The sequence below is a fragment of the Podarcis gaigeae genome (genome assembly GCF_964106915.1).
Source record: "Podarcis gaigeae genome assembly, chromosome: 1".
NCBI classification, from domain to species: Eukaryota; Metazoa; Chordata; class Lepidosauria; order Squamata; family Lacertidae; genus Podarcis; species Podarcis gaigeae.
In genome coordinates this window covers 103,437,705-103,465,055 of record NC_139678.1, presented here as the reverse complement: position 1 = coordinate 103,465,055, position 27,351 = coordinate 103,437,705, and the positions used below count along the sequence as shown (strand labels likewise).

General features: G+C 41.2%; 1 protein-coding gene across 3 annotated transcripts in view; it reads right to left on the bottom strand.

Annotated features, from left to right (window-relative positions):
* Positions 1 to 21,390, bottom strand: part of RIF1 (replication timing regulatory factor 1) — a 33,518-nt gene extending 12,128 nt beyond the window's left edge. For 2 of the 3 annotated variants that reach the window (XM_083702728.1, XM_083702729.1), the window contains exons 1-24: positions 21,083 to 21,390; positions 15,727 to 15,805; positions 14,694 to 14,790; positions 14,049 to 14,179; positions 13,870 to 13,964; positions 13,073 to 13,262; positions 12,434 to 12,526; positions 12,203 to 12,341; positions 10,696 to 10,847; positions 9,847 to 9,961; positions 9,182 to 9,352; positions 8,949 to 9,059; positions 8,747 to 8,809; positions 8,212 to 8,312; positions 7,712 to 7,798; positions 6,097 to 6,170; positions 5,690 to 5,870; positions 5,326 to 5,433; positions 5,072 to 5,221; positions 4,661 to 4,760; positions 3,265 to 3,529; positions 2,225 to 2,267; positions 1,500 to 1,702; positions 411 to 510 (exon numbers count right to left, since the gene is read on the bottom strand). In XM_083702728.1, coding sequence (XP_083558854.1) covers positions 411 to 510; positions 1,500 to 1,702; positions 2,225 to 2,267; positions 3,265 to 3,529; positions 4,661 to 4,760; positions 5,072 to 5,221; positions 5,326 to 5,433; positions 5,690 to 5,870; positions 6,097 to 6,170; positions 7,712 to 7,798; positions 8,212 to 8,312; positions 8,747 to 8,809; positions 8,949 to 9,059; positions 9,182 to 9,352; positions 9,847 to 9,961; positions 10,696 to 10,847; positions 12,203 to 12,341; positions 12,434 to 12,526; positions 13,073 to 13,262; positions 13,870 to 13,964; positions 14,049 to 14,179; positions 14,694 to 14,790; positions 15,727 to 15,805; positions 21,083 to 21,207 — 2,973 coding nt within the window. In that variant the 5' untranslated portion in view covers positions 21,208 to 21,390. Of the gene's footprint in view, positions 1 to 410; positions 511 to 1,499; positions 1,703 to 2,224; positions 2,268 to 3,264; positions 3,530 to 4,660; positions 4,761 to 5,071; positions 5,222 to 5,325; positions 5,434 to 5,689; positions 5,871 to 6,096; positions 6,171 to 7,711; positions 7,799 to 8,211; positions 8,313 to 8,746; positions 8,810 to 8,948; positions 9,060 to 9,181; positions 9,353 to 9,846; positions 9,962 to 10,695; positions 10,848 to 12,202; positions 12,342 to 12,433; positions 12,527 to 13,072; positions 13,263 to 13,869; positions 13,965 to 14,048; positions 14,180 to 14,693; positions 14,791 to 15,726; positions 15,806 to 20,532; positions 20,698 to 21,082 lie in introns of those variants that run through there. The other variant, XM_083702730.1, reaches the window with a different exon arrangement.
* Between the last annotated feature and the right edge of the window lie 5,961 nt (positions 21,391 to 27,351).

Genomic DNA, 27,351 nt, shown 5'->3' with positions numbered 1-27,351 from the left:
CCCATCACTGAATGAGGCCAAAGATAATTAAAGGCCAAAGGTTTGGTGGAAAAGAAATGTTATTGCTTGCCACATTGAGAACATTTCATAAATGGGGACCCACCACTGAGGGGGTCTGTTCTCATGCCGACACCTTCTGCATCTCTCTTGGAGGGACACACAGAGAAAAGTCTCAGATAAATGAAGTTCATGTGGGAAGAAGAGGTCCTAGTTTCACCAATTCAGATTGTCAGAAGTGCTGTCAACTAAGTTTCTCCACAGATTTATTTGCAACTACCTTTAATAAACAATAAAACCCCACCACACTCCTACTTTAGCAATTGTAAACTGAATGAAGGTGTGCATTTTGACCTATTTACTCAGAAAAATAAAAAGGTTTACTGCAACCAATGCCAAACTCTAATACTTACAGAATCAGAGCATGTCCCGTTACATTCTCCCACTATGTCCGTGTTTTCAAAGCCAGGCAACGAGAGTAAATTTTTTTGCTTGGCTTGGCACAAAACACATCTGAAAGGAAGCAATCATGAAAGTTGCAATTAAAATCTTTGAATCCGATATTCAGACTTGGAACAATTAGTTTTTGGCACCATGTTTACACTTGAAAACTTATAAGCAAAGAATGAAGCTTTGAGTTGCTAGCTATAATGCATTTTCAAGATGATGTAGCTTGGTATTCTATATACAAACCCAAACATTATGCAAAACTTTCACCTGTTTTGATTGTCTGTATATGAATTCTATACTAGTTTATTGTGTGAAATGCCAAGTGAAATATGAAATTCTGGAGGACAAACAATACTATTACTTTGCTTCTGTTGTACAAGTTACTTCATTAATCCCAAATCAGAAGTCAACATCAATCTTTCCCCAACCAAAAAGAACCACCAGAAGGTACCTGGTATTTATAAGCTTGACCAGAGGAGTGATAGAGAAAAGGAGAAAGCAGTTCTAGTCAAAAAGTTCCATTTGAAGTCCTTACATGAAATTTTGTATAGGAAGGCTTACACAAGAGGCAGGGTTAAGCCACCTCTACCCATTCTTCTCTACCCTCTACCCATTCTTCTGCTCAGATTTGCAGCGTCTAAAGCAGGCTTCCTCAACCTTGGCCCTCCAGATGTTTTTGGCCTACAACTCCCATGATCCCTAGCTAGCAGGACCAGTGGTCAGAGAAGATGGGAATTGTGGTCCCAAAACATCTGGAGGGCCGAGGTTGAGGAAGTATGGTCTAAAGAGTTCTTATGGTTTTTAATTAAAGGAACTGTCATAGTGACCCAACCCCATGTCAGGACAGTTATGATATAGTTGTTTTCATATGAATCTGCCGTTTTTCAAGTTCCCCCAATAAAATGCTTCCGATAGAAGTGCTTCATGTTTAGCAGACTGGAAAATGGATAAGAATGCTTTTAAGATTGGTCGTGAGCTGGGATGGGGCTCTACACAAGTAAATGAGTTTGTCCACAAGTCTATAGGTATATCACAAGCTACAAAATTCTTACTTTAATTCTTCTGGGTATGTCAGCACTACAGCTTTACCAAATGTTGCATTCCAGAACTGAGCTGCTTGACTACGTAGCTGTTTATTCTTGTGCAAAAGCATTATGCACAGCAATGGAGAAAGCTCTTGCAGCAGCTCACTGTCAAAGGATCCAGCATAGGAAGACTGAAAACAACTAATACTTTCTGTCAATAACTTTTCAAACTGGAAAATAGAATAAAAAAATGTATCAAAAAGGTTATAGCTGCAAAAGGTGTTAACAGCAGATAATGGGCTACGCATTGTCTACTTAGTTACAATGTAAAACTTAAAGCAAGAAGGCCAATAATATAAGGAAGTTCTTGGAACGCAGTTTACAACCCCAGAGCCCTATTCTCTAGGCTAGATGGCACAGGAGATCATGGCAAAATCCTACACTAGACCCAAATAATGCACAATGAAGCAATTATTTACTACAAGTTTTTTCCCCTCCCCAAACTCCATGCACTGATTAGGCAATTCCTTGCCTGGGTTTAATCATGCAACACCCACTTAATTATGAGGAACTAGCAAAGTCTGTGGTAGCACAACAGAGATGCTGGTAAAACACACACACACACACACACACACACTCTACACTATGTGCAAGGGCAGCTCCTTTTATGGAATTATGCTACTAGGCTGCATGGTATTAAAAAACGTATTCAAGAGACAGAAAAGCTTCCCACCACCACCAGTCCAAATTACCTTGTTGTTGAGCCCATTGGTCACTTTAGATGCATTAGTGGACCTGATGGGGGAAAGGAGATAACTGATGAGTATTCATATAAGGAATAACCTCTGCTTCTTTATTTCTTTATTTACTGGTTACAGCATTCATATCCCCTTAGCCAAAAAAAGCTCTGGGAGTAGCTTACAAAAAAAGTTTTAAGACTATGCCTGCCCTCAGGCGTACAATTAGTCTTAAAAATAGATTCTGTCAGATAAGGTACAATATAGGACCTACCTTATTTTTATAGTTTAAAATTGTGGCAAAGTGTTTTCAATAATGTTTTTAAAGCTGTGACCTCCCCTTTATGCAGGAGGAAGCTCAATATAGGAAAAAACTCAAAAACCGGATAGTATTGTAATTTTATCATAACCATAACATTTATACACATTTAAAGAAACACACTATTTTGGGACACATCACATAGCCAACCAAATCAAGGCTGCCAAGAGTGAATTTTCAGTAAGCAGTTGATTCTAGCCTCCTGTAGCTTTTAGGGCTATCACCCAATTAAGCAACTCTCAGTTTGATCAATGATGAGCTTTGGCCTACTGACCAAACTTGTACATTGATAGAAAGGTAACTTTGAAGCAAGTGGTGTACTTTCTTATTTTTGGATGAAGCACACATCTCTTAAGGAGGCATCATTTTTTTTAAAAAAGTATCGCTCCCCCTTCTGTGTCATAGGAAATGACATCTCTTAAAACTGTGTGCTCTCTGCAGTTAATACTTGTGTTAAATATATTTTTAAAAACAGCTGTAAAAGCAAAATTTAAAATTCATAAATCTGATTACAGATTGCAAATGGAACTTTTGCATCAAGGTGCTACGTAAGCTGCTATCCAACTCTCAATGTAGCATCAATAAAGTACCTCTGGAACATCAATGGACTAGTGGTATAGCCATGTAGGTTTCCTAAGCTATTTCAATCACATGTATGAAACAAGTTAGCCATAGTAATGAAAGTAGTATACAACTGCAAAGTCAGTACTTCATAGCTATATAGCAGAGCACTCACTTTATTTTTTCATAAAATGCTGATAACGGTTTCGCAATAGTTCTGAACAGAGGTCTGATGACTGAAGGTAGGGAGATGTGGCCAATGATATTTTGAAGAGCACCAATAACGGAAGTGCTGATAGAGGTCTTTCTTTCAGGGCTGGATTCCTTCGGCACAATCATCTGAAGTGAGTTTACTAGTACCACCAAAAGTTTAATTAAGGACGACAGCTTGCCAAGGGGATCTTTTTTCTTTTTGGACCAGTCTGCAGGCATCTGTGGGGCTAAGGATCAGTATGTTAAGTTGACAACATTTATTTTAGCAATTAAGGTAGTTTATATTAAAGTTAAGGTTTAAACAGCAAGGACCACCACACCTGAATCTATTTATAAATACCATTCCTCCTTTCCCTTTCCGTTGGAACATGCCGAATATTGAGAGTGTTATTCAATACTACAGCTATATTCCTTGTACAGGGTTAAGAGTTCATATGGAGATCGTGTACTCCCTTCCCTTTTCTGTTCCCATATTTTAAATTCTAGAACATGAAGTAGCTGTAATTAACATCACAGCAGATGATTAAGGGCAATGGGATAGGATGAAGGAATCTTCACAGGAGGGAAAAGTACATGTGATCCTAATGGCCTGCTCACCTCTTAACCATGTGCAACAGCCCTTCCAAAGGAGGAAGGCAATACAGCAAGAAAGCCTATTCTCCCATGCAAGGGAATGGTGCACACACATACAGCCCAGGGACTCCTTGCAAGTTTCAAGACCCCCCCCCCCACTCCACACGTACCCTGCCTCCCATCATGACAAGCATTTTACTTAAAGTATTTAATAGCACAGCTGAAGAACTTAATCCAGACTAACTTTAAAAGTAGTTCACTGCACTGCTGACTTCAGTAGAAGCTTCAGAATTTATGTCAAACTACCAAACAACACGTGTCTATACAACTTTAAGAAACTTGTTACTAGAAGTCTGAGCACAGGTCTTAATCAACATAATCAATTCAACTGTCAAAACAGTAAACCGACCAAACATGTACAGCAACTCAGCAGCTCTCTGCTTCATAATACAGGAAGCCTAGATACATTTGAAATCAATATTATGAATGCCGATTCTTACATAGCCTAAGAAAACAACACTCAAGCACAAGAAGAAGGTAGTAGGAATAAGGAAACCCCAATGATGCAGAAGCACAAAAAAACCTTTAGAAAGAAAAAACACTGAGGGGGGGAAATCCTGAAACAGTCCAATGAGGACTGAGCAGGCTCACTGGGCAAGAAAAGCTGACTGACCAGGTGTGGAGGTGAGGGAAGAGAGAGGAAGTATCAGAAAATCAGGAGAAGGAATGGAATGAACCACTCCCCAATGCAACTTTTAGTTGCAGATTCCACTTATTATCCTTACATCTATTTGATGGTTGGTATTTAGTGCCATAAGGTGCAAAATTGATGCAGTCAACCATAACTGACGTGATGTGAGCGAGGCCATCCAACATGGACTGATTCTGAAAGAAAAGAAATATATTTACCACATCAGTATAGAATGAAAGACAAGGGATAGGATTTTACATAAGCACCAACCATATTTTGTATTAAGAGCAGCCTATACAGCCATACCTCGGGTTACAGATGCTTTGGGTTGTGCACTGCGCCGAACCCGAAGTACCGGAACAGGTTACTTCTGGATTTTGGCGCTCGCGCATGTGCAGAACCACTAAATCGCGCATGCGCAGAAGCGCCGAATCGCAACCTGCGTGTGTGCAGACGCGGCACTTTGGGTTGCAAACTTGCCTCCCGCACAGATCACTGTACTTACAATATCTGCTTCATCTTCTAATCCAGATATTATTTTAGCACAGAGTTCTTCACAGCATAGATTATCTTCTGCTGTTGCTACCAGCAAAGCACAACGGGCAAATGCTCTATAGAGCTCTGACCAGGAACGGAGCAACGTTTTCATTGTAGGCTGTAATGAAAGAAAAGAAGCAGAGATCACAGTACTTTCTGGTCTAAGATTACTGCTACGCACACTTCTTTCTTTTTTTTAAAAAAAATTAAATAGTTTCTTACCTGTGGAAATTCAGAACATGGGAATATAGTATTCACAGGGAGCAACAATGCACTGTAAAGTGCATTGAAATTATGTTCCAAAGCATCACCTTGATTTACTTCATTCGTCTAAAGGGAAAAAAACAACAACTGAACTTTATACATTCAAAGAAACCTGGTATCCTTAGCTTTGTTTTTCTAAAATATTTTCCACTTTTACTCTAGACATGCATCATCATTGAGACACATGGGAATTCTGGCTTTTTGTGTCTGACTGGATCCGAGATCATTTTACAGACACTATACTTTTAAAATGCAATTCCAGCAATGTACATTCTTTGGTATTTCCATGTACAGTCATTTAGGTAGAACCAACACACTGTACCTGGTTAATCCACTCAGTTAAGGGGTTAACTATAATACTCCACATTCTCCAGAGATGTTCCTTATTTTCCAGATACTTTGAGCTTTGGTTGACAATTGTCAATACAGACTCACTAAAAGTCAGAGGAGATGTAGGGCCAGACAAAACACATCCTACAAGTGATTCATAGTTCAAGAAAAACCTGATTTAAAAGAAAACAGAAGAAACACTCAGCAACTTCAAATTATTTAGCAACTACATCATTCAACAAAGTTGTAATAACTTTGACTTATAGATTGAGGAGGGAAAGAAAAATATTACTTACATTTTAAAGCAGAAAATTATGGTAATCAGATCAGCCCAAATGAATTCAGATATTAGGATATATAAATACCAGGGTATAGAAAAGCTTTGCTCTTAGTACCTACCTTTCATCTTGAACATAGCATTTCAACAGATCTCCATGGAAAGAAAGCTGAATTAAAAACAATGCTGGAGTCCCCTGGCAAGGAAAAAAGCCACAGTACTTATTCAACAAGTCTGCTATGTTTGGCAATATTTCAGAAATATATGGCTCTATTCTGTCTTATGTATTCTATCCCATATAAGCATCAACAACACCTGTTCGCTGGATTAAGCTATAGGGGGTCAACAATTATGTTTCAGTTTCAAGGAACAGATCATTGCTAAATGATTCAATCCCAATATGTGATCTGTGTTCACTGTGCTGGAAAGTTTGGTGAATGGTCACAGAAATCAGACAGCTAGAAATATTTGAACATACAATCAAGCATTGGAAACCCACAAAATGCTCACAATTGTGTATGGAGATGAAGCTGTAACTCGAAATCTGGCCCCACCAGATTTCTTTTTCCAAATCTGAAATCTGCACTGAAACTGCACAGATTTTCCAACATTTCACATGTCCAAGCTGCTGTGACGAGGGAACTGAAAGCAGTACGAAAAGAGGACTTCTCCAGAAGTTTCCAACAGCTCTACAAACGCTGTCAATGGTGCGTTGTATCAGAGGGGGCCTACTTTGAAGGCCTGCAAGGCATGTATGTTTGAATATTTCTCGCTGTCCAATTTCTGTGACCATTCACCAAACTTTCTGGTCACACCTTGTATAAGACTTTTGGAAAGAAATTTTTCAAAGAAAGAGAGCTAGTGGGAAAAACCTGAAGCCCTTAAATGGCTATTAATCAGCTACAACAATCTATTTATGATCTCTGATCTCAGAAATGCTACACGTGATGCTACAATCAGATACACATTCAGCTTATGATTAAGAAACTGGTATATTCAAGGGCCACGGGTTGCGCTATGGTCTAAACCACAGAGACTAGGGCTTGCCAATCAGAAGCTCGGTGTTTTGAAATCCTGCAATGGGGTGGGTTTCCATTGCTCTGTCCCAGCTCCTGTCCACCTAGCAGTTCAAAAGCACGTGAAAGTGCAAGTAGATAAATAGGTACCACTCCAGCAGGAAAGTAAACGGCGTTTCTGTGTGCTGCTCTGGTCCGCCCAAAGCGGCTTAGTCATGCTGGCCACATGAACCAGAAGCTGTACGCTGGCTCCCTTGGCCAATAAAGTGAGATGAGTGCGCAACCCCAGAGTCATCCGTGACTAGACCTAACGGTCAGGGGTACCTTTACCTTTTTTATATCCAAGGCATATTGTATTTTGTTGTGCCCTAGAAATGTCAATATCTCTCTTTCCAGCTTTTCTTACTAACAGAACCTTGGCAATCTTAGGCTAAAATAGTTAATGTTTTAAACAGGGAGCCCTCCATCCGACTCCTGCCAATATTTTCTGGTATGGTCACTACTCAAAGAAAAGGAGTCAGGCTTCTTATATACTATGCTATAGTATACATAAATACTCAGAAACATTTCTGGCTAAAGCATACACGCATCTTACTAGTTCTTAGTACAGAACAAAGGTCATCTGCCTATTATATATTGTACAAGTGACATGATGGGTAGGATAAGCTTTACACACACACACACACACACACACACACACACACACACACAGCCCACTTACATTCAGAAGATCCATGTCAGCAACCTGATATGCTGGGGATCCTAGTACTTTTGAAGGCAGTTCTTTGATTGTGATTTCTATCAGGGACTAAAGGAGGAAACGAAACATAGTTATTCATCTAAAATAGTTACATAGCATGAATACTAAACCTTATTTGTAAACATGAGGAAAAAACCTTCATCTTGTTTCATGAGGTTATGGAGTACAAAGAGGAAATCAAGGATTAACAGAAGCAGTGATCTACAAGACTGGAAAGACCAATTCCAACAATACTTAGCTTGAAAATCCTGTGCCAACTAAGCAGCGAGTGCTGCATTGCACATTAGCTTAATGAGTATCAGCATTGGAAGCAAGTGCTACTCACCAGAGCAAATGCTGACCCAAACAATGTCCAATGGGACCAGTTCAGAGATCATAATTTGTAGATATGCCATAATTTGTAGATATGTAGATAATTTAATAGCTATATAAATACTTATAGACTATAATAAACAACTTACCATTGACTTTAACACAGATAGTTCATTTGAGACAACAATGTTTTTTAAGGCCTGAAGTAACATAGTGAGTACGTCTGAGCTTTGCCGTTCTCTCTTGCTCCCTAAAAACAAGCGACGCAAAATTAGGCCTTAAATACAATTTGGTCTTGCAAAATCTGCAGCATTGCCCACCTTAAAGGACACAGCTGCATTAATGCTCTTGCTACAAGTTTTAAACTGAGTTCTGCTTTCAGGTAAATTATTGCTGTTTAGAAATAGTGGCCTGGAATTCACTTTGTTCATGTTAAATGTTCTACCAATTTGTTTAGAAACAGCTGTAAGCGGAACTGAGAAACGTATTTGTTTTTCAATTCTATCATTTGTTACTCAGTTTAAGTTAGCACCAGTTCCTGGACACTGAGTGTTAGAGCCAGGTTCTTCATGCCTAGAATACTTTTACCTGGATGGTGCACTTACTTGTCCACACTCTTACTTTCCAATAATCCTCATAAGCTTTTATTATAGTCTACAACAGAACATTAATATATCCACTTACCTGATTCAATTGCCCCTTTCACAAAACGAATCATTGCCTTCCATATAGCACTTAGACTAGTATCTGCAAGACAGAGAATGAATTAAGGCCAAATTAATAACCCAATGAAGAGCTAGATAAATCAAGTTTTGACTACTGTCCATTTAGAAGAATCCTTTCTACCAACTTGCATAGCACGCGGGGCGGGGGGGAATAATCTTACCAGAAGCATCTTTTCCAACTGCAATGAAGCCATCCTGAACTGCATTTATGAATGTGCTGGCATGCTTACAGAAGAACGAAGGACTGGTGATTACTGAGTGCTGAAGAGGTTCTAAGTGGGAAGAGAAGGCACAAGTTCTATCATTCTTATCAATTCTCAGAGCAGCTAGCAGCATAGACTTGTGTTGTAGTATTATAAGCTGCTTGAACTTTCCAAAAAATGTATAACATTACCTAAACTAAGTGCAATGTTGTTTTCTTTGGAAAATGTCAAAACTTCTGGTCCCATGAAAAAGTGAAGTAGCATTTCGATTCCTAGAAGTTGAATTGATGGAATGGCTGTAACTCCTGTACTAGAACTCAGGCTCATCCTTTGATTTGCAGGGGTTCCATTGGGGAAAGCACCTAAATAAAACCAGTAGTGCATTACTTGAACCACAGAAACATTTATATACACGAAAAAACACAAAAATGATATATAAACAAATGATTTTTGGGGGAGGGGAGATCAAAAGACTTAACCATGGCTTCTATTTCAAAAACAGGCTCAGACTATGCTGCTAATCTCAAAGCTTTACATGTAGTCTGAATATTTGTTTTAGAGAAGTAATTGCAAGAGCTCTTAAAGACTGTAGCCACAGAATCTTATAGTTTAATACACTGGAGATATGATTCAGATGCAACAAATGTGCAAAAAAGACAAATTCTTAAGTACACATACTGAAGAACCTTTCCATATGAGGCTGTACAAACTGAAATATATCCATTACAACAGGGTAGGTGGTGCTAAGGATAGGTCCATGCATATGTAACCCCATGATATAAAACACAGTATTTGAATTTTTAGATTTCAGATTTGTTGCATCTGAATCATAGTCAGAAAGAGATTTCCCTCCTACCTGATTTGTGTGCAGAACCCGGTGTTAGTAAACTCTGGTTAATAGCTAACCGTGATGAATTTCCTTGTAGAACGGAATCTAAGCTTAAAGTGCTCTGAATCAATGGCACACAAACCTAAAAGGAAAAAAAACCCATGAGGCACAAACAGAAGCAACTTAACAGGTTGGGGCTAAACTGCCCAAACAAACAGACTTCCATGTAGGAATCTACTAAAGTCTTTATCTAGCACATGAATGAAAATAAGGTTTTAATAGACTTCAGCTGTACTTGTAGTTCCATGATTGTAGTAAGTGTGCTTAAGGCTCCATAGTTTCGACAGTAAGAGGCAACAGTGATGCATTTGGGCACTAATATTAAATGCCACCCACAAACTAGTTCAGCCAGCTCAATTGAACTAAAATCAGCATAAATCCAAATACTCTGGTTTAATGGTTTCTGCAGATCAGCTTTAATCACATATTTATTACATTTATATCCCACCTTTTCTCCAAGTAGTTCAAGGTTTACATGGCCATACTTCTTTCTGTTTTAGCCTCACAACCACCCTGTGAGGAAGGTTAGGCTGAGACACAGTAACTGGCCCAAGATCATCCTGTGAACTTCATGAATGAATTGATAGTTGAACTTTGGTCTCCTAGGTCTTATTTGTTCCTAACAACTACTAGACATATCATAACTATAAATTCTCTATTATGCAGGTAAGGGTGGTATTCAATACTAGTCCTAATTAGACTAGACCCAATGAAGTTAATGCACAAGTCAAATAAGAGAAAACAAAGCTAAGAACTTTTTGGGAAATCTGCTTTAACTAGTGTTAACATTAGCGTTAATATAAAAGATGAGATTACCTGTTCAAAGTGGGCTGGGAGATGAGGTCCCAACCTCATCAGTAAATACCACCAGACCTCTAGCTTTGTCAGTGCCAGAGCTTCTGTTCTCACGTGAATGGAACTCAGTGGCTGCATTAGCAATTTCAGCCTTTTTGCACTGCACAAGATTTCTTGGGGGAAGAAAATGAAACTTGGTTTTGGTATATGTGATTTAAAGTTAAAATCAGTTTTCAAACTCAAAAGAGGAATTGTGGCTTCAACTTCAGGTGAACTTTTTTTTCAAGACCACAACAACTTGATTATTACTTGTTTACTTATTTGTGAAATCAGAGATACAATACAGAGGTCTGAACCTACTCACCTTTTCCAAAGTATCCAAAATCTTTGGAAGTATTTGATGGGGTTTTTAAAAAAATTTTTTTTTTTTACTTATAGTCATTTCTGGATCCCTTCATTAAAAATGCAGACGAGTAGATATTTGCCAGCACACTTTTAAACTATACTGTGGTACCTCGAGTTATGAACTTAATTCATTCCAGCGGTCTGCTTGTAACCCAAAACCATTCTTAACATGAGGCGTGCTTTCGCTAATGGCGCCTCCCACTGCTGCCGCACCACCAGCACTCAACTTCCAATTGCATCCCAGGACAACGTTTGCAACTAGGGGCATCTATTTCCGGGTCAGTGGAGCTCGTAACTCGAGGCACTTGTAAGGTAGATGGTACGTAACACAAGGTTCCTCTGTATAATAATTCTGTAACACAGGGCTCCAGCTCATGGGAAAGACAGCAGGAATCTCCCTTTCAGATCTTTCCTATATGGATAGCATTTGTGTGAGTCTGGCACAAGGCTCAAACCATGCAGAGAGAAAGACCTGTAAAAGGGCTGTGGCAGCTCTTGTACCTAAGGAAGTGGCTATGTGGCCACTTTTTCCATTCCAAACATTCCTAAGAATTTCACATGTATTGTGTAGCAACTTAATTCAGCCGGGCTGGTAGAGCATAAGACTCTTAATCTTGGAGTCGTAGGTTTGAGCCCCACCTTGGGTAAAAGATGCCTGCATTACAGAGGGTTGGACTAGATGACACTCATGGTCCCTTCCAACTCTACAATTCCATGATTCTAACTCCTGCTTTTATTTATGCATGTGATCCCTTTTCACCAAAAAAAGCAAAAGTCTACCTGTTGGTGGCACACTGCTGGCTGTGTTTGTTATTGATGCAGCAAGGTATGTACAGCATATTCAAAAGGGCCAGACGTCACTCTCACATGCATAGAGACTAACTAGTGATATGATGGGTGCCCCGAGTGCAGCATTTAACAACTCCCCCACTGTTTTCACTTGCACACACAAGTTGCTACTAAGTTGAAACATAGATCTCAACCATTAGAATTCATTCAACTGCAATCAACAGAACTTGCTCCCAAAAAGGAAGTATATCACATGAGGGTGCACAATTATTTTCTTTTTTCTACTTCAGCATGCTAATGAAATAAATCAAAATTGCTTAGTATTTTAGTCTACCTGGATTTAGAGCAAAGTTATCAATCAGACTCTTCCATGCAATGAAAGCTATTTTCTTTACCACCGGTGACCCACTACGAAATCCTAGTTCTTCTAATTGTAGCAATGAATTGATAAAGCTTCCACTACGATGAAGCGCCTGGAAGAGTAAATATTGTTTTATGCAGTTAATGTATCCATGTCATCAGCACCTACAGTAGCTGAAACAAGAGAAATCAATGTCCAACTTACTTTGCCAAGCAGCTTAACAAACAGAGGCCAAAGTTTCAAAACATATGTTTCATTTTTTGATGCAAATAGTTTTTGGAGTTCTGGGATTATTTTCTGCAAGAATACAAACAACATTATTTATAAAAATAACCCAACACTAAATTAGTTTGTATGATTCCTCCCTCCATCTTCCCCCCCACCCACCCACTGACCCCATTTGATGCGGCAGTGACTAACTATGGAAGAGATTTTGGGGTTGTGGTGGCTATAAAAATGTCAACTGTGTGTGCACCAGCGGTGAAAGAGCAAATTCTGTGCTAGGGATGAATAAAAAAGGGATTGAAAATAAAGTGGAAGGTAGGTCTACTGACAGCTATTAACCAAAACAGCCAATCTTCAGAGGCGCAATGACACTGAATACTTGCTGGAGGGCGTGGGAGTGATGAGGGAGAGGGCTATCACCTTCATGCCCTGAAGATAGTAGTATTTCATATGCAAGTATGACATCATAAAATATAACTGCAAGTATATATGCAAAACTAGGAGTAGGGAGTCATATGAAGTGATCATTAGAGTGGACAGGGCCCTTAAGCACATATGTGGAATTCTTAAAAAACCAAAAACCCATCCTTTAAAAAATAACATGTTGGCCTTCCTTACTGTAGTCATAAGTTCTTCAGTGACTGCTGCCACCTCCTGCTGCTTCTGAAGTAAAAGTGGCACTCCCATCTCCAATGCAGTAGCACCTCTTAACTGCACTTTATGAGCAGAGTGGACAACCAAAGGGATGATCAGCTTTGCCCACTTTACAGCCTGTTCTTCCATGTGGGATGGAGCCTGTTCTATGAGCCTAAGTTCAGATATATTTGTCAGTATGACCAAGGTTTGTAAGAAATATTGTGTAGTTAACAATGACTGGTCTTCTTCACCGGTGTCTATCACACTGTGTTCTGAGTAACTGGAGAGTGTCTCAAAAGGCTTCTCAAGGAGAAGATCAGTAACAGTAAGAAAAGACAGTCTGGCCACCACTACAAATCTTCCCTGTAGTGCACTGTCATTCGTGCACTCTAAGGTGCACCCTCATTTCACATGCAGGAATATGCAGGCGGCCTGTATGGGGATTGAACCTGCAAACTTGGCAGTAGCAGTGATACGCTCTAACCAACTGAGCTAATTCTAGGGTTTCCTAGAAAGTTGGGAAGCAGAGGCAGCAGAGAGCAAACTATACAATAGAGAAATACCAACATTTACAATATTACAACAACAGCAAATGGTATTCACCATCTACAACAATGACTTAATATAATAGCCCTCATGACTTGAGAAATAACCACCAGAGTGCAAGCTGTTTTCTAAGCATGTACCCTGATTTTTTATCTGACCAAGATGTTACTGAAGTGTTTTTTTCTTCCTCACTTCTAACACACTTGCTCAACAATTTAATACCTGATACATACCGTATAATAACATTTAATGCTTCATATTCAACCACCATGGAATGCAAGTCTCCTTTATTCAGCACTGTTTCTAACATACCAATAATACTGGGTACCTGAAACACAAATGAGATGTGGGTGACTGAACATGTTAGTTTAACAAAATGTTATTTGTAGGAGATGGGACAGAGAACACTCACCAGCTTTCCAACAGTATCAGAAGGAAAGGACTGCTTAGAGATCACCCAAAGTGCTCTAGTGCGAGTGTTTTTGTCCACAGCCTTTATAGCAACACTGTTCACTATTGACAGCAACTCCTGTATTTCTGATTCTGTAGAAAAAGGTAAATGGCATTTTTCAGTGTGGTAAAACATGGGGGAAGCTTGAAAATGATACAATGGTCGTGAATCTGTTTATGCCTAGTATCACAAACTCAGCAGGGAAGGAACTAATGCAGTCCTCACTCATTCTAAGGCACTGCTGCTTTTGTGTTCTGAAATAGGACAGACACACATGATGATGATATAAAAGGGGTAACAGATTCTAATATTTGCAGACCCAGAACAAGGCACTGAAGAATGCTGAAAACAGAAGCTGTGTCTTCTTGCCAGACTCAGGTCGCAAAAAACTGGGCCAGAGTTACAGTCATTGAAACTTGTAGCAATTCAGTCACATTGTAACACCAGGCCAGAGAGCTAAATAACATGATATGAATAGTATTGCGTACAGTACAATACCACATATATTTTATTCTATTGATATTTATGATACTGCTGGCAGTCCATCTGCAAAAAGCAGATTTGGATTATTTATTAATTTTTGAAACAGAATAAAAAATTATTTACCACATAGCAAAGCAGCAGTCTTTGAGTTAAACACACAGAATCCTAAGGCTTGCAAGGCTGCACTGCTCAATTCTGAATTTTCAGTAGGAATATATGTCTACAAAAAGAAGGAATAAAGTTTTAACTCATGTTGACAACACTTATTGACAAATAATTGCAATGGTTCAGAATTTTTAAATTGTGTCAATAAAAAGCAAAACAACTACTATTTTTGGTTGCTTTAAAAAATATAGTATATGCTACACCCTCAGATACAAAAGCTAGTTTATTGGCTAACTGCTTCTCCATTCTGAGCTCCAGAGTCCAGCTACATTAGACTCCAACAGTTTCCCTTCTACCATGAAGGGCCCTATCTCTTGTGCCACCAACCTAACCTGATCCATGTGAGCAGCAGCTTCCAAAGCTGATCTTAACATACAGGATCTCCAAATCTTAGCATTCCATAATGCCATGTAAAAAGCTGCTCCTTGCCTCTTTCCTTCTCTCTCATGGATATATAGTTTCAGAAGCCATTTCTAACATGGCTGGTGAGCTGCTGAGGCAACTCCCACTAAACGATAAAGGTCTACTTCTGACAAGGGCCTATGAACAAAATCGCCAACAGTTTACCAGGATGGATCTCTTAGCTTTGCTTAAATAGAAGAAAAACAGGACCAGCTGAATTCAACTTTGACATTTAGTTTCAGCCATGGACAAGGGTTGTGCACGCCTGTCAGCTGACAAACCTCACCACCACCACCTGCTGCTGCTCTGGAGGTTTTGCCAGGGCTGCCCACATGCTACTTCTGTCAACTGCTAGTCCTACCAGGTTTATTGCACATGAAGTGTAAAAAGAAATGTCTATGACAAACCTAGTATGGTAAGGAAAAGTAGTAGTCATTACCACTGGGGAGTAGCAACTACCAGGTTGGAGTGTGGGGGAGAATGTTAATAGCAGAAAGGGAAAGGCAAGGGCTCAGTATCCTTTATACATGGAATGGGATACTTATTAAAAAGAGGATTTACTAAAAACCATACAATTTTAAATACACACCTTAAATATCTTGTAGAGCTGAGGGAAGAGTTTCCCAACTTCAGATGCAAATTCTTTTCCCTCTTCACCAGTCAGGCGACTTAAATGTAGAAAAACACAACAGGTTTTCTGTTACACAGCCCAACATAGACAAAAAAGCACATTTTGGCAATTACCTAAATTAAAAAGCTAAAGGCACATCTACTGTATATATCATTTTCAAAAGCAACAGGCTGTTGCACAGAGTAAACTATGCTTGGCAAGTAAAGATACTATTGAAAACAACACAATGTCAAGGGAGTTGGCTATTACTGTTAAATTTTGGCTCAGTAATACTGCAGCACCATAACTGACAAAGCAATTTGTGCTTTTCCCTACCTCCCCATATTAATAGCCACTGCAATGCTCTTTCCAGCATCCCTCCACACTCCAGCACCACCCAAAGAAACAGAACCAGGGAAGGGGTATGCAGATAAATGATTGAAGGCTTCTTCAGTTCTTTAAAAAGCATTATAAAAGTAAGGAAATGAAAGTTACAGTGTAATACAACAAATTCTACTCATTTCACTATTGCATGTACATAATCAAATATTTAAAAACAAAAATAAAATGTTTAAAACACACAGTGTTTGAAGACTTGATTAACAAAAAACAGTAGGGATACAACTTACATGGATTTTACTTATGCAATCACAGCTTTATGTGCTTGACCCCCAAAAATAAAAGGCATGTGAGCAACTGTTGGAAGGGACCATCTGAGATCTTGCAGGAGCCTCCAAAGCAGAGCCCAGAAAGCAAGGTGGAGAGCTTAAGAAGCTCTTTCCTCTTTCCTTCACTTTGCATACTGGGTTCTGGGAAGATCTTGCACAGGCTCTGGAGGGCTTTGAGAGCTCTTACACTTGATCAGAAAGGCAAGACATGGGGACAGTTCCAGGAGGTCATTATAACTATGAATTTTTGCTTTTATACACTACCCCCTGGAACAGTACCTTTGCACAATGCCATTACAGTATTGAGAAAAGCAAGTCTAACCACCAATTAATGTGGTGAATGTCATGTTCATTAACTCCATGATATGAAGCAAACTTGCGTGGGAGCAAGGAGAATTTCATTCTGCCATTTGAAAACTACTAATCTTAATCTACAGATTTCTCAACTGTTTCAAAAAACAGAGAAATGTCTTGTCACCGGTGACACAGTCTGGTAGTAAGAGCATTCTCAGAAAAATGCCAATACAACCTTAGGAACACGAGAGGCAAATAAAGGCCGATCACAGCAGCAAATTGACTCACTTTACAAAAACTTGCATGGAGCCAATGCATAGATCTTAAACACAGTGAATGTCACTATGTTACTAAGTACAGCTCCTGCCAACCTAGCAGTTCGAAAGCATGCCAGTGCAAGTAGATAAATAGGTACTGCTGTGGCAAGAAGGTAAACGTCGTTTCCATGTACTCTGGCTTACGTCACAGTGTTCCATTGCGCCAGAAGCAGTTTAGTCATGCTGGTCACATAACCTGGAAAGCTGTGGACAAACACCAGCTTCCTTGGCCTGAAAGCGAGATGAGCGCCGCAACCCCATAATCACCTTTGACTGGACAACCAACCGTCTAGGGTTCCTTTACCTTTTTTACCTTTTACTAAGTATCACATTATGGCATGAATCCTAAATTGCTCCTCTGTTCATGCAAGTGATGGAATTGGCTTCAAGTTGCAAGAAAGAAAATTTCAACTCAACATCAGGAAGAACTTTCTGGTGATAAGAGCTGTTCGACAGTGGAACAGGCTCCCTCAGAAGGTGGTGGACTCTCCTTCATCATATGTTTAAAGCAGAGGGTGGATAGCCATTCTGTCATAGATGCCATGGTTGAGATGGAGGCTAGACTAGATGACTCTCGGTGTCTCTTCCATCTCTACAATTCTATGAACTTCTCCCTCAAACAGCAACCTGCGCGCACATACACACACACATATTCCCCACCCCCCAGGAAGAGATTATCAAGGGAGTGTAAGGGGAGTAATTCTGCAAACAGTCTTAGCAGGGAATCTATGATCCAAGCCATTGCATTTACAGCCACTGTGAAGATGCAGAGAACTGCAAATAATGCTGATTTGGTGGCTCAGAGGTTGAAAGTGGCACACAAGATATGCTAATCTTGACAAAGCTAATCAGAAAGCAAGCTTTGTAAATGAAAACAATATATTTAAATTCACTTCTATTGTGCATCTGTTCTTCATGCTCACCCTTTGGCACACAATAGCCAACCTCTTGCATAGATAAGACTTTACTTCCTACTTATCTAAGACTCATAGAGCCAGTATGGTGTAGTGGTTAAGAGAGGTAGACTCATAATCTAGGGACCGGGTTCGCATCTCCGCTCCTCCACATGCAGCTGCTGGGTGACCTTGGGCTAGTCAAACTTCTCTGAAGTCTCTGTGAGGTGAGCCCCACTCACCTCACAGAGTGTTTGTTGTGGGGGAGGAAGGGAAAGGTGAATGTTAGCCGCTCTGAGACTCCTTCCGGTAGTGATAAAGCGAGATATCAAATCCAAACTCCTCTTCTTCTCAGCTAAGACGGCAGGAGGATGTTTACATGCACAGACTGCATGACATACTAAATGAACTTTTAAAAAATTGTTGTGACTGAGCCAGGTGCCACCTCCCTACCCTATTCATCTATATTGGCTCTATTTCTTAATGTGAAGGAATTAAAAAGCATAATCAATGTTGAACTTACATTAAAACTGGCATATATGGTTATATTTTGCTTGCCATTCTCATGCATCAGTTTCAAGGGGAGGGTGGTGGCTCAATGATAGAGAGCACAGTATAGATCATTGCCAGGATGATGGTACTATAGATGGGGGAGCTAAACCCTAGAAATTAATAGTTGTGGGAAAAAGAAAGTGCACCCTCTTTGAATATCAGGACACAGGAGCAATCATTTGTTCCTTAGGTCTAAAAATTGTGTAAATACAACCTCAGACGAACAACAAGGCATGGCATATGGTGTACCATGTCGTAATTCATTTAACAGAAATAAAGCCAAGATGGAGAAATCATATGTGAAAAACTAAGTACACCCTTACTGATTCCATAGGAATTAAGACGCTAAGTAGCAGACAGGGGCTGCTAATCAAAATGCCCTTGCTTAATTGATCACCAGCAAGTGTGCCAACCTCTATACAGTGAGGGGGAAAGTATTTGATCCCCTGCTAAATTTGCCTGTTTGCCCTCTGACAAAGAAATGTTCAGTCCATAATTTTAATGGTAGGTTTTAGCTGTGAGAGACAGAAAAACAGCAGGAAAAACCCCAGAAACCCAGAAGACAAAAGTCAGAGATTGATGTGCATTATAATGAGTAAGAGTTCGATTTTTGTCTCCTCTCACCACAACTCTTTCACCCAGTTCTCCTCTGGGTCATTCAGATGTGTATTGGCAAACTGCAGACGGGCCTGTACATGTGCTTTCTTGAGCAAGAGGACCTTGCGGGCTCTGCAAAATCTCAGTCCTTCGTGGCGTAGTGTGTTACCAACTGTTTTCATGGTGACTATGGTTCCAGCTGCCCTGAGGTCATTGACAAGTTCACCCTGTGTACCTCTGGGCTGCTTCATCACCGTTCTCCTGATCACTGAAACTCCACAAGATGAGAACCTGCATGGAGCCCCAGACTGAGGGAGGTTGACAGTTATTTTGTCTATTTATTCTTCTATTTGCAAATTACTGTATTGCACCAACTGTTGTCACCTTCAAACCAAGTTGCTTAGCAACAGTCTTGTAGCCCAATCCAGCCTTGTGCAGGTCTACAATCTTGTCCCTGACATCCTTAGACAGCTCTTTGGTCTTGGTCATGGTGGCTACTTTGGAATCTGCTGAATTGATTGCTTCTGTCGACAGGTGTCTTTTGTACAGGTACTGTAACAAGCTGGGATTACAGGTAAGACCTCTTCCTTACAGCAGGTACTTCTAATCTCAGCTCGTAACATACAGTGAAGATACCAGGTTGATGGCTGGTTGATAGGGGGATCAAATATTTTACTCATTATAATGCACATCAATCTCTGACTTTTGTCTTCTGGGTTTCTGGGTGTTTTCCTGTTGTTATTCTGTCTCTCACAGCTACAATAAACCTACCATTAAAATTATGGACTAAACATTTCTTCCTCAGAGGGCAAACAGGCAAATTTAGCAGGGGATCAAATACTTTCCCCCCTCACTGTATGTAACTGTTTTAATTTTTTGTGTACTGTGTGGATAATAATTCTTATTATTTATACCCCGCCCATCTGGCTAAGTTTCCTCAACCACTCTGGGCGGCTCTCAACAGAATATTAAAAATATGATAACACATCAAACATTTAAAACTTTCCTAAAGCTATGCATTGCAGAACATATGTATGTTTATTTTGTCCGATGTTCAAAACTGCCCTTTGGCCTTATATCAAAGGCCTGCAAATAAAAATAAATAACAAAAAATGAATGAATTAATGTTTGAGTTATAAGTGGGTCTCAGGTCAGGAAAAGTTGAACACAGCCAAAGTAGACAACTCTGAGCTAGAGGAATTCATTGTAAGGCAGCTTCCTATATACCTCAAGTAAACATGAGTAGAATCAAGACTGCACAAAGACTTGATCTATATTTTTTTAAAGGAAAAACCACTCCCGCTAAGTACAGAAGCACACAGATACAGTAATCTCATTCTTAGACAACTGACACACACCGGTGCCTATGCAAAGCTCTCACATACAGTACTCCTTCCAGAGAAAAAGGAAACGTACTCCCCCCCCCTCCCCATAGCAACTCCAAACAGAGAGGTAGAAACCCACATCACACGCCCACTTCGGGAGGGGGCTCCTCTGCCTTGTAACAGTGCAGCAGGCAAGCTTCCAACATGGAAACCCTCTCTCCCTCAAATTTCCCCCTCCTCCCCATCACCCAAGCTGATTGACGGCGCGCAATCGCCGGCGCGCCCTTTTCGAAACGCTTAGGTGCGTTCGAAAGCCGTTGAAAGCCCAACCGAAATGGTTCCAAAGCACTTAAACGTTCACGGCCTCGCAGCCCCTGAGAAGTTTTGTTTGACGAAAAGGGAAGCAGACAGGCGGCAAAAAAACCCCCCACCGCCCTCGAGAGATGCCCGCCTCCTGTGGGCCAGTGAGCGAAGAGGGTCGGAGCCCTACCTAATAAAAAAAAAATTAAAACCCGCTCTTTACGCAATAAGCATCTCTCATCCCTCAGGTGTGTATGTGGTGGTAACAAGTACCGGGGCTAAAGCCTGGCCGCGAAATAAGACTCGCCCCCCCCCGCCTTTTCCCCTCTCAGAGACCCGCCTGCCCGCAAGGCCGCAGGAGGGACCCGCCGCCCTCGCCGGACACTCACTTGGTCAGGGTCAGCAGCGCGTCCGTGAGCGCCGCCGGCGCAGCTGCGGGGTCTTCCAGGGTCTCCAGCAGGGGACGGAGGCTCCCGCTCGGGCAAGGCCCCGTCGTGGAGTCAGCGCCGCTCATGGCGCCGCCGGCAGCCTCTTCCTCGCCAGCTCCTCAAGAGGGGAAAGTGCGCTTCCCGCGCTCTTCGCCTTCTCTCGCTCTCCCGCGCGCGCGCGCTCTCTCTCCTTTTCTCGCGGGCTAAGATGGCGAAGCGCGGGACTTCTCTAGCCGCGTCACTGTGTTTGTGCGGAAGAAGCGGAAGCTGGACGCCCAATCACAGGGCGAGGAAGAGGCTCGGAGGAAGCCAGAGTGCCGAGCTAGTCGAGCAGGGCGCCGCGAGATCGAACCGCCGAGTTCATCCATCGGCCAGCTTCCCTCTGAAATGCATATGAAGACTTTCTCCCCGCTCCTTTCATACTCAGTGCTGGGATGTGTAAAAACGGACCGGGTGGTTTCGTTTGCAGGGCCACGCTAGTGCCCTCTCTCTCTCTCTCTCTCTCTCTCTCTCTCTCTCTCTCTCTCTCTCTCTCGGTCTGATTATATCCCAAAGGTTGGCAATGCCCCCCCCCCCAGATAGTACTTCCTGCAATTTTTGAGCAGAAGGGAGGGGAGGTTCTACAGAAAGAACTTTTTTGGGGGGGGGGTGCGAGGCTTAAGAGTTGCCCCTCTTGTTATTGCAAAAAAAAAGGGGGGGGGAGATTTACGATACCAGTAATGGTGGGATATTGGTATGGACAAATGTGCAGTATTGCCCCAATGGAGAAATTAACAAAACAAATGAGATTACAGAAAACTCATTTTATATAAATCGGGTCTGCTCCATTATACCGGTCTCCCCCATCCACTTCTGTGAGTGGATGTCGTAGGTTAAAATCTCTTCCACACCCACAATATTATTTGGTACTATTTGTAATGAACATTTTAAAAGGATTGTCCATTAACAACAAGTATACAATGCATTAATCTCTGGACCGGCCTCTGTTTTGTATCTCACCCTTCATGTTTTTGTGCTGCTGCTTCTGAATATTTTGGGTATCCAAATTGAAATAATTTTTTTTTTTATTGAAGAATCACAGAGTTGGTTCTTCTAAGTTTAAGTGCCCTGTCGAGACCACAATGGTCTGACTCAGGCCGTATACATACTGTTGTTTACTTGCCATCCAATACACTTCCATCGCTGATTTGGCAAGCAGTGTACACACAACATTACGCACAAGATGAATTTAGCCATAATGCATAATCTTGTATCCTGTGTTTATTGTGTGAAATACTATGTTTTGATGTGGTTTTGTAGCACCCTGCTTGTGGTTAACGCTTAGCTGGAATGAAATATTCAACGCAGCAATAGAGAAATTAAAATAATAATTTATTTGTCAGACAAATAAATGAGAGGCTCAGTGGTATATGGTTACCAAGCTCTGGCCTGGCCTCTTGCCATCCTGGCCAGCACTTATATTCCCTTAATCCAGCCCCCTTTGCTCCTCCTGTGGCTGCCTCTGTCCAATCAGCCTGGTTGAAATTCCTATTGGCTGTTTGGTAGAACCAATCACAAAAGATACACCCACAAAAGATACACCCACTTCCTTGCCCTTATAAGGGAGACAAAGAGCTATATATAAATGACAAATAAGTAATAATATATCTTACATAGAATCTTAATTACCAGCTCACCTCTTTGCCCTCCTTGCCCTATTGCCTTCTAAAACAAATGTTTAATCTTACATTTTTATGTTCAACAGATGTCAAGGATCTCGAGTTTCACATCAATATTGAAAGATTTCCTTCATTTGAAAGTTTCTAAACAAATGCCTGACAACCATATATATCGAGAGTGCTTGGATGGCGTCTTCTGTCTAGCAGGGGGGCTAGGCTGGTGGCTGACTTAATTTCAGGATAAATACAACTCTTACAACCATATGAAATAAGAATCTAGCATTCCTTAAATCCTTTGCATAATTACATTTAAGCCAATATATTTAAGCTAATATATTTCATTCACTTATCATAGGTAGCCTTTTAAAAGAATAAAGCCTTTGTAAAGTAAAAAGGAACTCAGTAAAAAACAGCTTTTAAAAAGAAGCCTCTTCAGTTTACACCTCCCCCCTTTCCCCCTCCTTTCCCAGCCAGCTAGATGCTTCTTCTCCAGCCAAGCCAGTTGCCTTTCCCAACATTTAACCTTTTTAACTCTCTCAGTTTAAGAAAAAGAAACAGCTTTTAAAGATTTCTTTAAAATGCTCTCTTTTTCTGCCAGCTAGATGCCTCTCCATTGCTCTTGGCCTTTTTAACCTTGGAAAGAAGATCTGGCTCATTTTACTGAGAGGCACATTGGTATTATTTTACTATTTACCCTTGCCTTTAATTGTGTTTTCTCAGCCTTGGGGCAGCATATGTAATTCTCCCTTTTTTATGACTTTGAGAATTGTTTTTCTACTATAAATCAATGGGGCCCCCTTGTCTTAGGAGAAAAACCTCTTGCCAAGGTTCTTTCTGCCTGGCATGAAACATTTGAAAATCTTTTTAAGCTCATTTTTAAATACAAGCCTTGATAAAATATAGAAGCTCTGATAAAAAATGCAGGCTTATGACTAGATGCCTCATTCCCCCCTTTCAAGCTCAAGGACCTTCATCCCAAGTGTCCTTGATAGCTTGACCTTCATCATATTCCTGAGGTAAAGCTCTGTATAGGGCCATGATATGAGGTAGAGTTTCATTTGAAACCATCTTGCTAATTGTACTTCTAAAACATGAAATGATACATGGCATCATACACAAAACCATTACCACTACTGTCAAGAAAAACAAGCAAGACAATAGTATCCCTTTGAGTCCTGCGACATTAGGTAACCAATTGGTGAGCCATCCCATATCCCATCCTTCCCATGTTTGTACTGGGACATGTGCTATATTCTCCATCTTTGTGGCCAACACACGGATTGCCTCACCATTATCTGAAATGTTAAAGCAACAGGCATTCCCTGTCAAGTTCAAGACTCCACATAGGCCTCCCTGCCTGGCAAGTACATAATCCATTCCCATTTTCAGCTGCAAAATGGCGGCTCTACTTTCATCCAACTGTTGTGCAATAAGTCTCAAACTCTGGGCCGTTGCATTGGTTACAAGTTCCACTACTGCTTGCAATCGAATTATTCTGTTTAGATTATAAATAGGATCCCGTGCCCCTTGTATGAGCTCACCAGGATTCCAGGAGGCAGGATCATAATAGGCTATAATGCGCTCTGGCGGCCAATCATCAGTACCGCTCCAACTTTGGGTACTTCCTCCTGCTATATGAGAAATATCAGCATTCCTTCGTGTTCGCCTGGCCGAACTAGTGGGCATAATCCACATTGGTGGTAATACCCAACCCAAGAAACAAGTCCCACTCCATTTGGAAGGGAGCTTTTTGTATGCCCATTCTCCACATATCCACCACAACCATCGGGTCTGAGGTTTTTGGTACGTGGAGTACAGAATGCGAAATACCAAAAGAGGTAGAGAGTTCACAGTGCAGTATGTTAGATTGCCTTTTTCTGTCACAGTTATGTTCCACACCACTTTCCATGCGTGAATAAAAGGAGGTGCACAGGGCAAGGTATTCCGAGTTCGATAGGTAGTACCGTGTGCCCAGGTATGACTATTCTTAATATAATCCCAAGTATAGTGACAATGAGAAGAGCCTATCATGGGAGAATCAGCTGCATCTGATGATTTATGTACACAGAATTCCCCTTGTACAGGTATAACTCGTAATGGTTTAGTTGAGTTCCATCCGGGGAAATTCTGTATTTCTGTTTGGTGTGGCATTTCGCTTACCATACCAATGGCATCTAATGGTATCGGTAATAAGGGCATACCTCCCTCTGAATCATCTGGCCCAAGAGAGCAAACAAGGCAATTGGTCCTATTTGCAACATTGGCTACCATTTCAGCTAAACCTACCCACATATTGTGGTCATGGCTGAATCCATATTTAGCCAATTTGGTCAGATTCAAGGACCCTTCCCCTTCCCAAGGGATCAGGATTAATAATAAAATCATGTTGATGTCTAGTATATGCATTCCTTCCACAAAAGATTACCTTATTGTGATAGCAAATAATTATTAGCCCCAATATAATTCCCCCAGTGACAGAAATGGGGTACCACCAAGACCAAAACATATATCCCGAGGATCCCCAATGAGTAATATCTCTGATAATTGTTCCACAAGGGGGCAGTCAATCAATTGTATTAGAGAATCTTTCCGTTCACAGTCGCTGGTTCAGACGCTCCTCAAGCTTCAGGCGTGCGCAGGTCAGCCAGCTTCCAGGTTGTGGCTGCAGCAGGCCGGTCGTCAAATGTTGCCCGTGACCTAGCCCGTTCCCGGTAGGGCTAGATACAGGGGTTTTTGGAGAGAGTTAGTTTTAAAGGATTAGAGGGGTCACCTTTGCACGTCCAACTGCCTTCGGACTTCTTCAAACGAGAGTGATGAATCCAGGGGGTCACCTCAGCTACCTTCACTGCTGTTGGAGTAGAGAGCAAGACGGTGTAAGGTCCACGCCACTTTGGTGCAAGTGGATCACGTTTCCACTCTTTCACCCATACGCTATCGCCAGCCTGGAACTGATGAATCGGCTCGGCAATGCTGCACGGCGTGCGTTCGAGGGCCCACCTGTTAAGAGAAACAAAAACACGGGAGAGAGATTGCACTTGTCCCTGTGTCACATGATCTCCTATTTGTTTAAGGTCAGCTGGAATATCCTGAACAAAGGAGGGCGGTCTCCCATACAGGAGCTCAAAAGGTGACAACTTAAGTCTTTTTGTGGGTGCACACCGAACACGAAACAGTGTTATGGGTAACACATCTACCCATCCCAATCCCGTTTCCTGGGTTAATTTTGCCAATTGGGTTTTCAGAGTCCGATTCATTCTTTCAGTTTTCCCTGAACTCTGAGGCCTATATGCTGCATGCAGTCTCCATTTTACTTGTAGGACTCGACATACATCTTGTACTACTTGATCAATGAACGCTGGCCCATTATCACTTCCAATGCATCTAGGTAATCCAAACCTTGGGATCAATTCAGTGAGGAGTCTCTTAGTTACCTCTCGTGCCTTTTCAGTTTGGGTGGGAAAAGCTTCAACCCATCCGGTAAAAGTATCTACAAACACAAGGAGATACTTGAATCCCTTAGAAGGGACCAGCTCTGTGAAGTCCACAATTAGACTTTCCATGGGGACATATCCCACATGTTGAATTCCAGGAGGTTGTACCGGTCCCTGCCTGGGATTGTTTTTAGCACAAAGAACACATTTCTGTGAAATGCAAGTTGCTAATTGTGATAGATTAATAATATACAACTTCCGACTGAGACTCTCTCTGGTTGTAGTACCGCCAAGGTGAGTAGATTCATGATAATTTCTTACAATTGTGCCTGCTAGATGATGAGGTACATAAATCCTATTGTCCGGCAGGATCATCCAACCGTCCTTCATAACCGCTCCTTCCTGTTCAGCCCACTTCCTCTCTTCTGGGGTGGTGGTCTTGCTTCACTGCTGTGGCTAGCATTACCATCTTTTCCTTCTGCCACTTCTTCTTCTCTTGCTTCTCAGCCTCATCCCTATTCCGATAAACTCGGCGTGCAATGGCCATAATTTGGCTCATCAGCATCCCTTCCCATCCTTCTGATTTCTGAATTTTCTTACGAATATCAGAAGCGCACTGGGCCACAAATGTAGCAGTAATCATTCTGCTGTTTTCAGGGGCTTCAGGGTCAAAAGGAGTCCATATACGATAGGCTTCTTGCAGCCTCTCTAAAAAGTCTCCTGGACTCTCATTTGGTTTCTGTTCTACTTCTGAGACTTTAGACATATTAGTGGGCTTCTGGCATGCCCTGCGGATACCTTGCACAAGTGTCTGGCGGTAGGTGGTAAGTCTGGCCAGGTGAATTCCATTGTTTGGATCCCAATTAGGATCTTCCAAGGGAAAGTTATCTTGGAGATGACGGTCAATATTAAAAATATTTCCCACTCTGGCCTGCTCACGCAAATATATCTGTGCCTTTTCAATTATGTCTCTCCTTTCCTCAGTGGTGAAAAGAGTATTTAGGAGCTGGCGACAATCTGTCCAAGTAGGGCTATGAGTATTTACTATTGAAGTCACCAAGTCCATCATAGCCTGAGGTTTTTCTGCAAAAGATGGGGTGTGTGTTTTCCAATTCATCAAATCTGTAGTTGTGAATGGAAT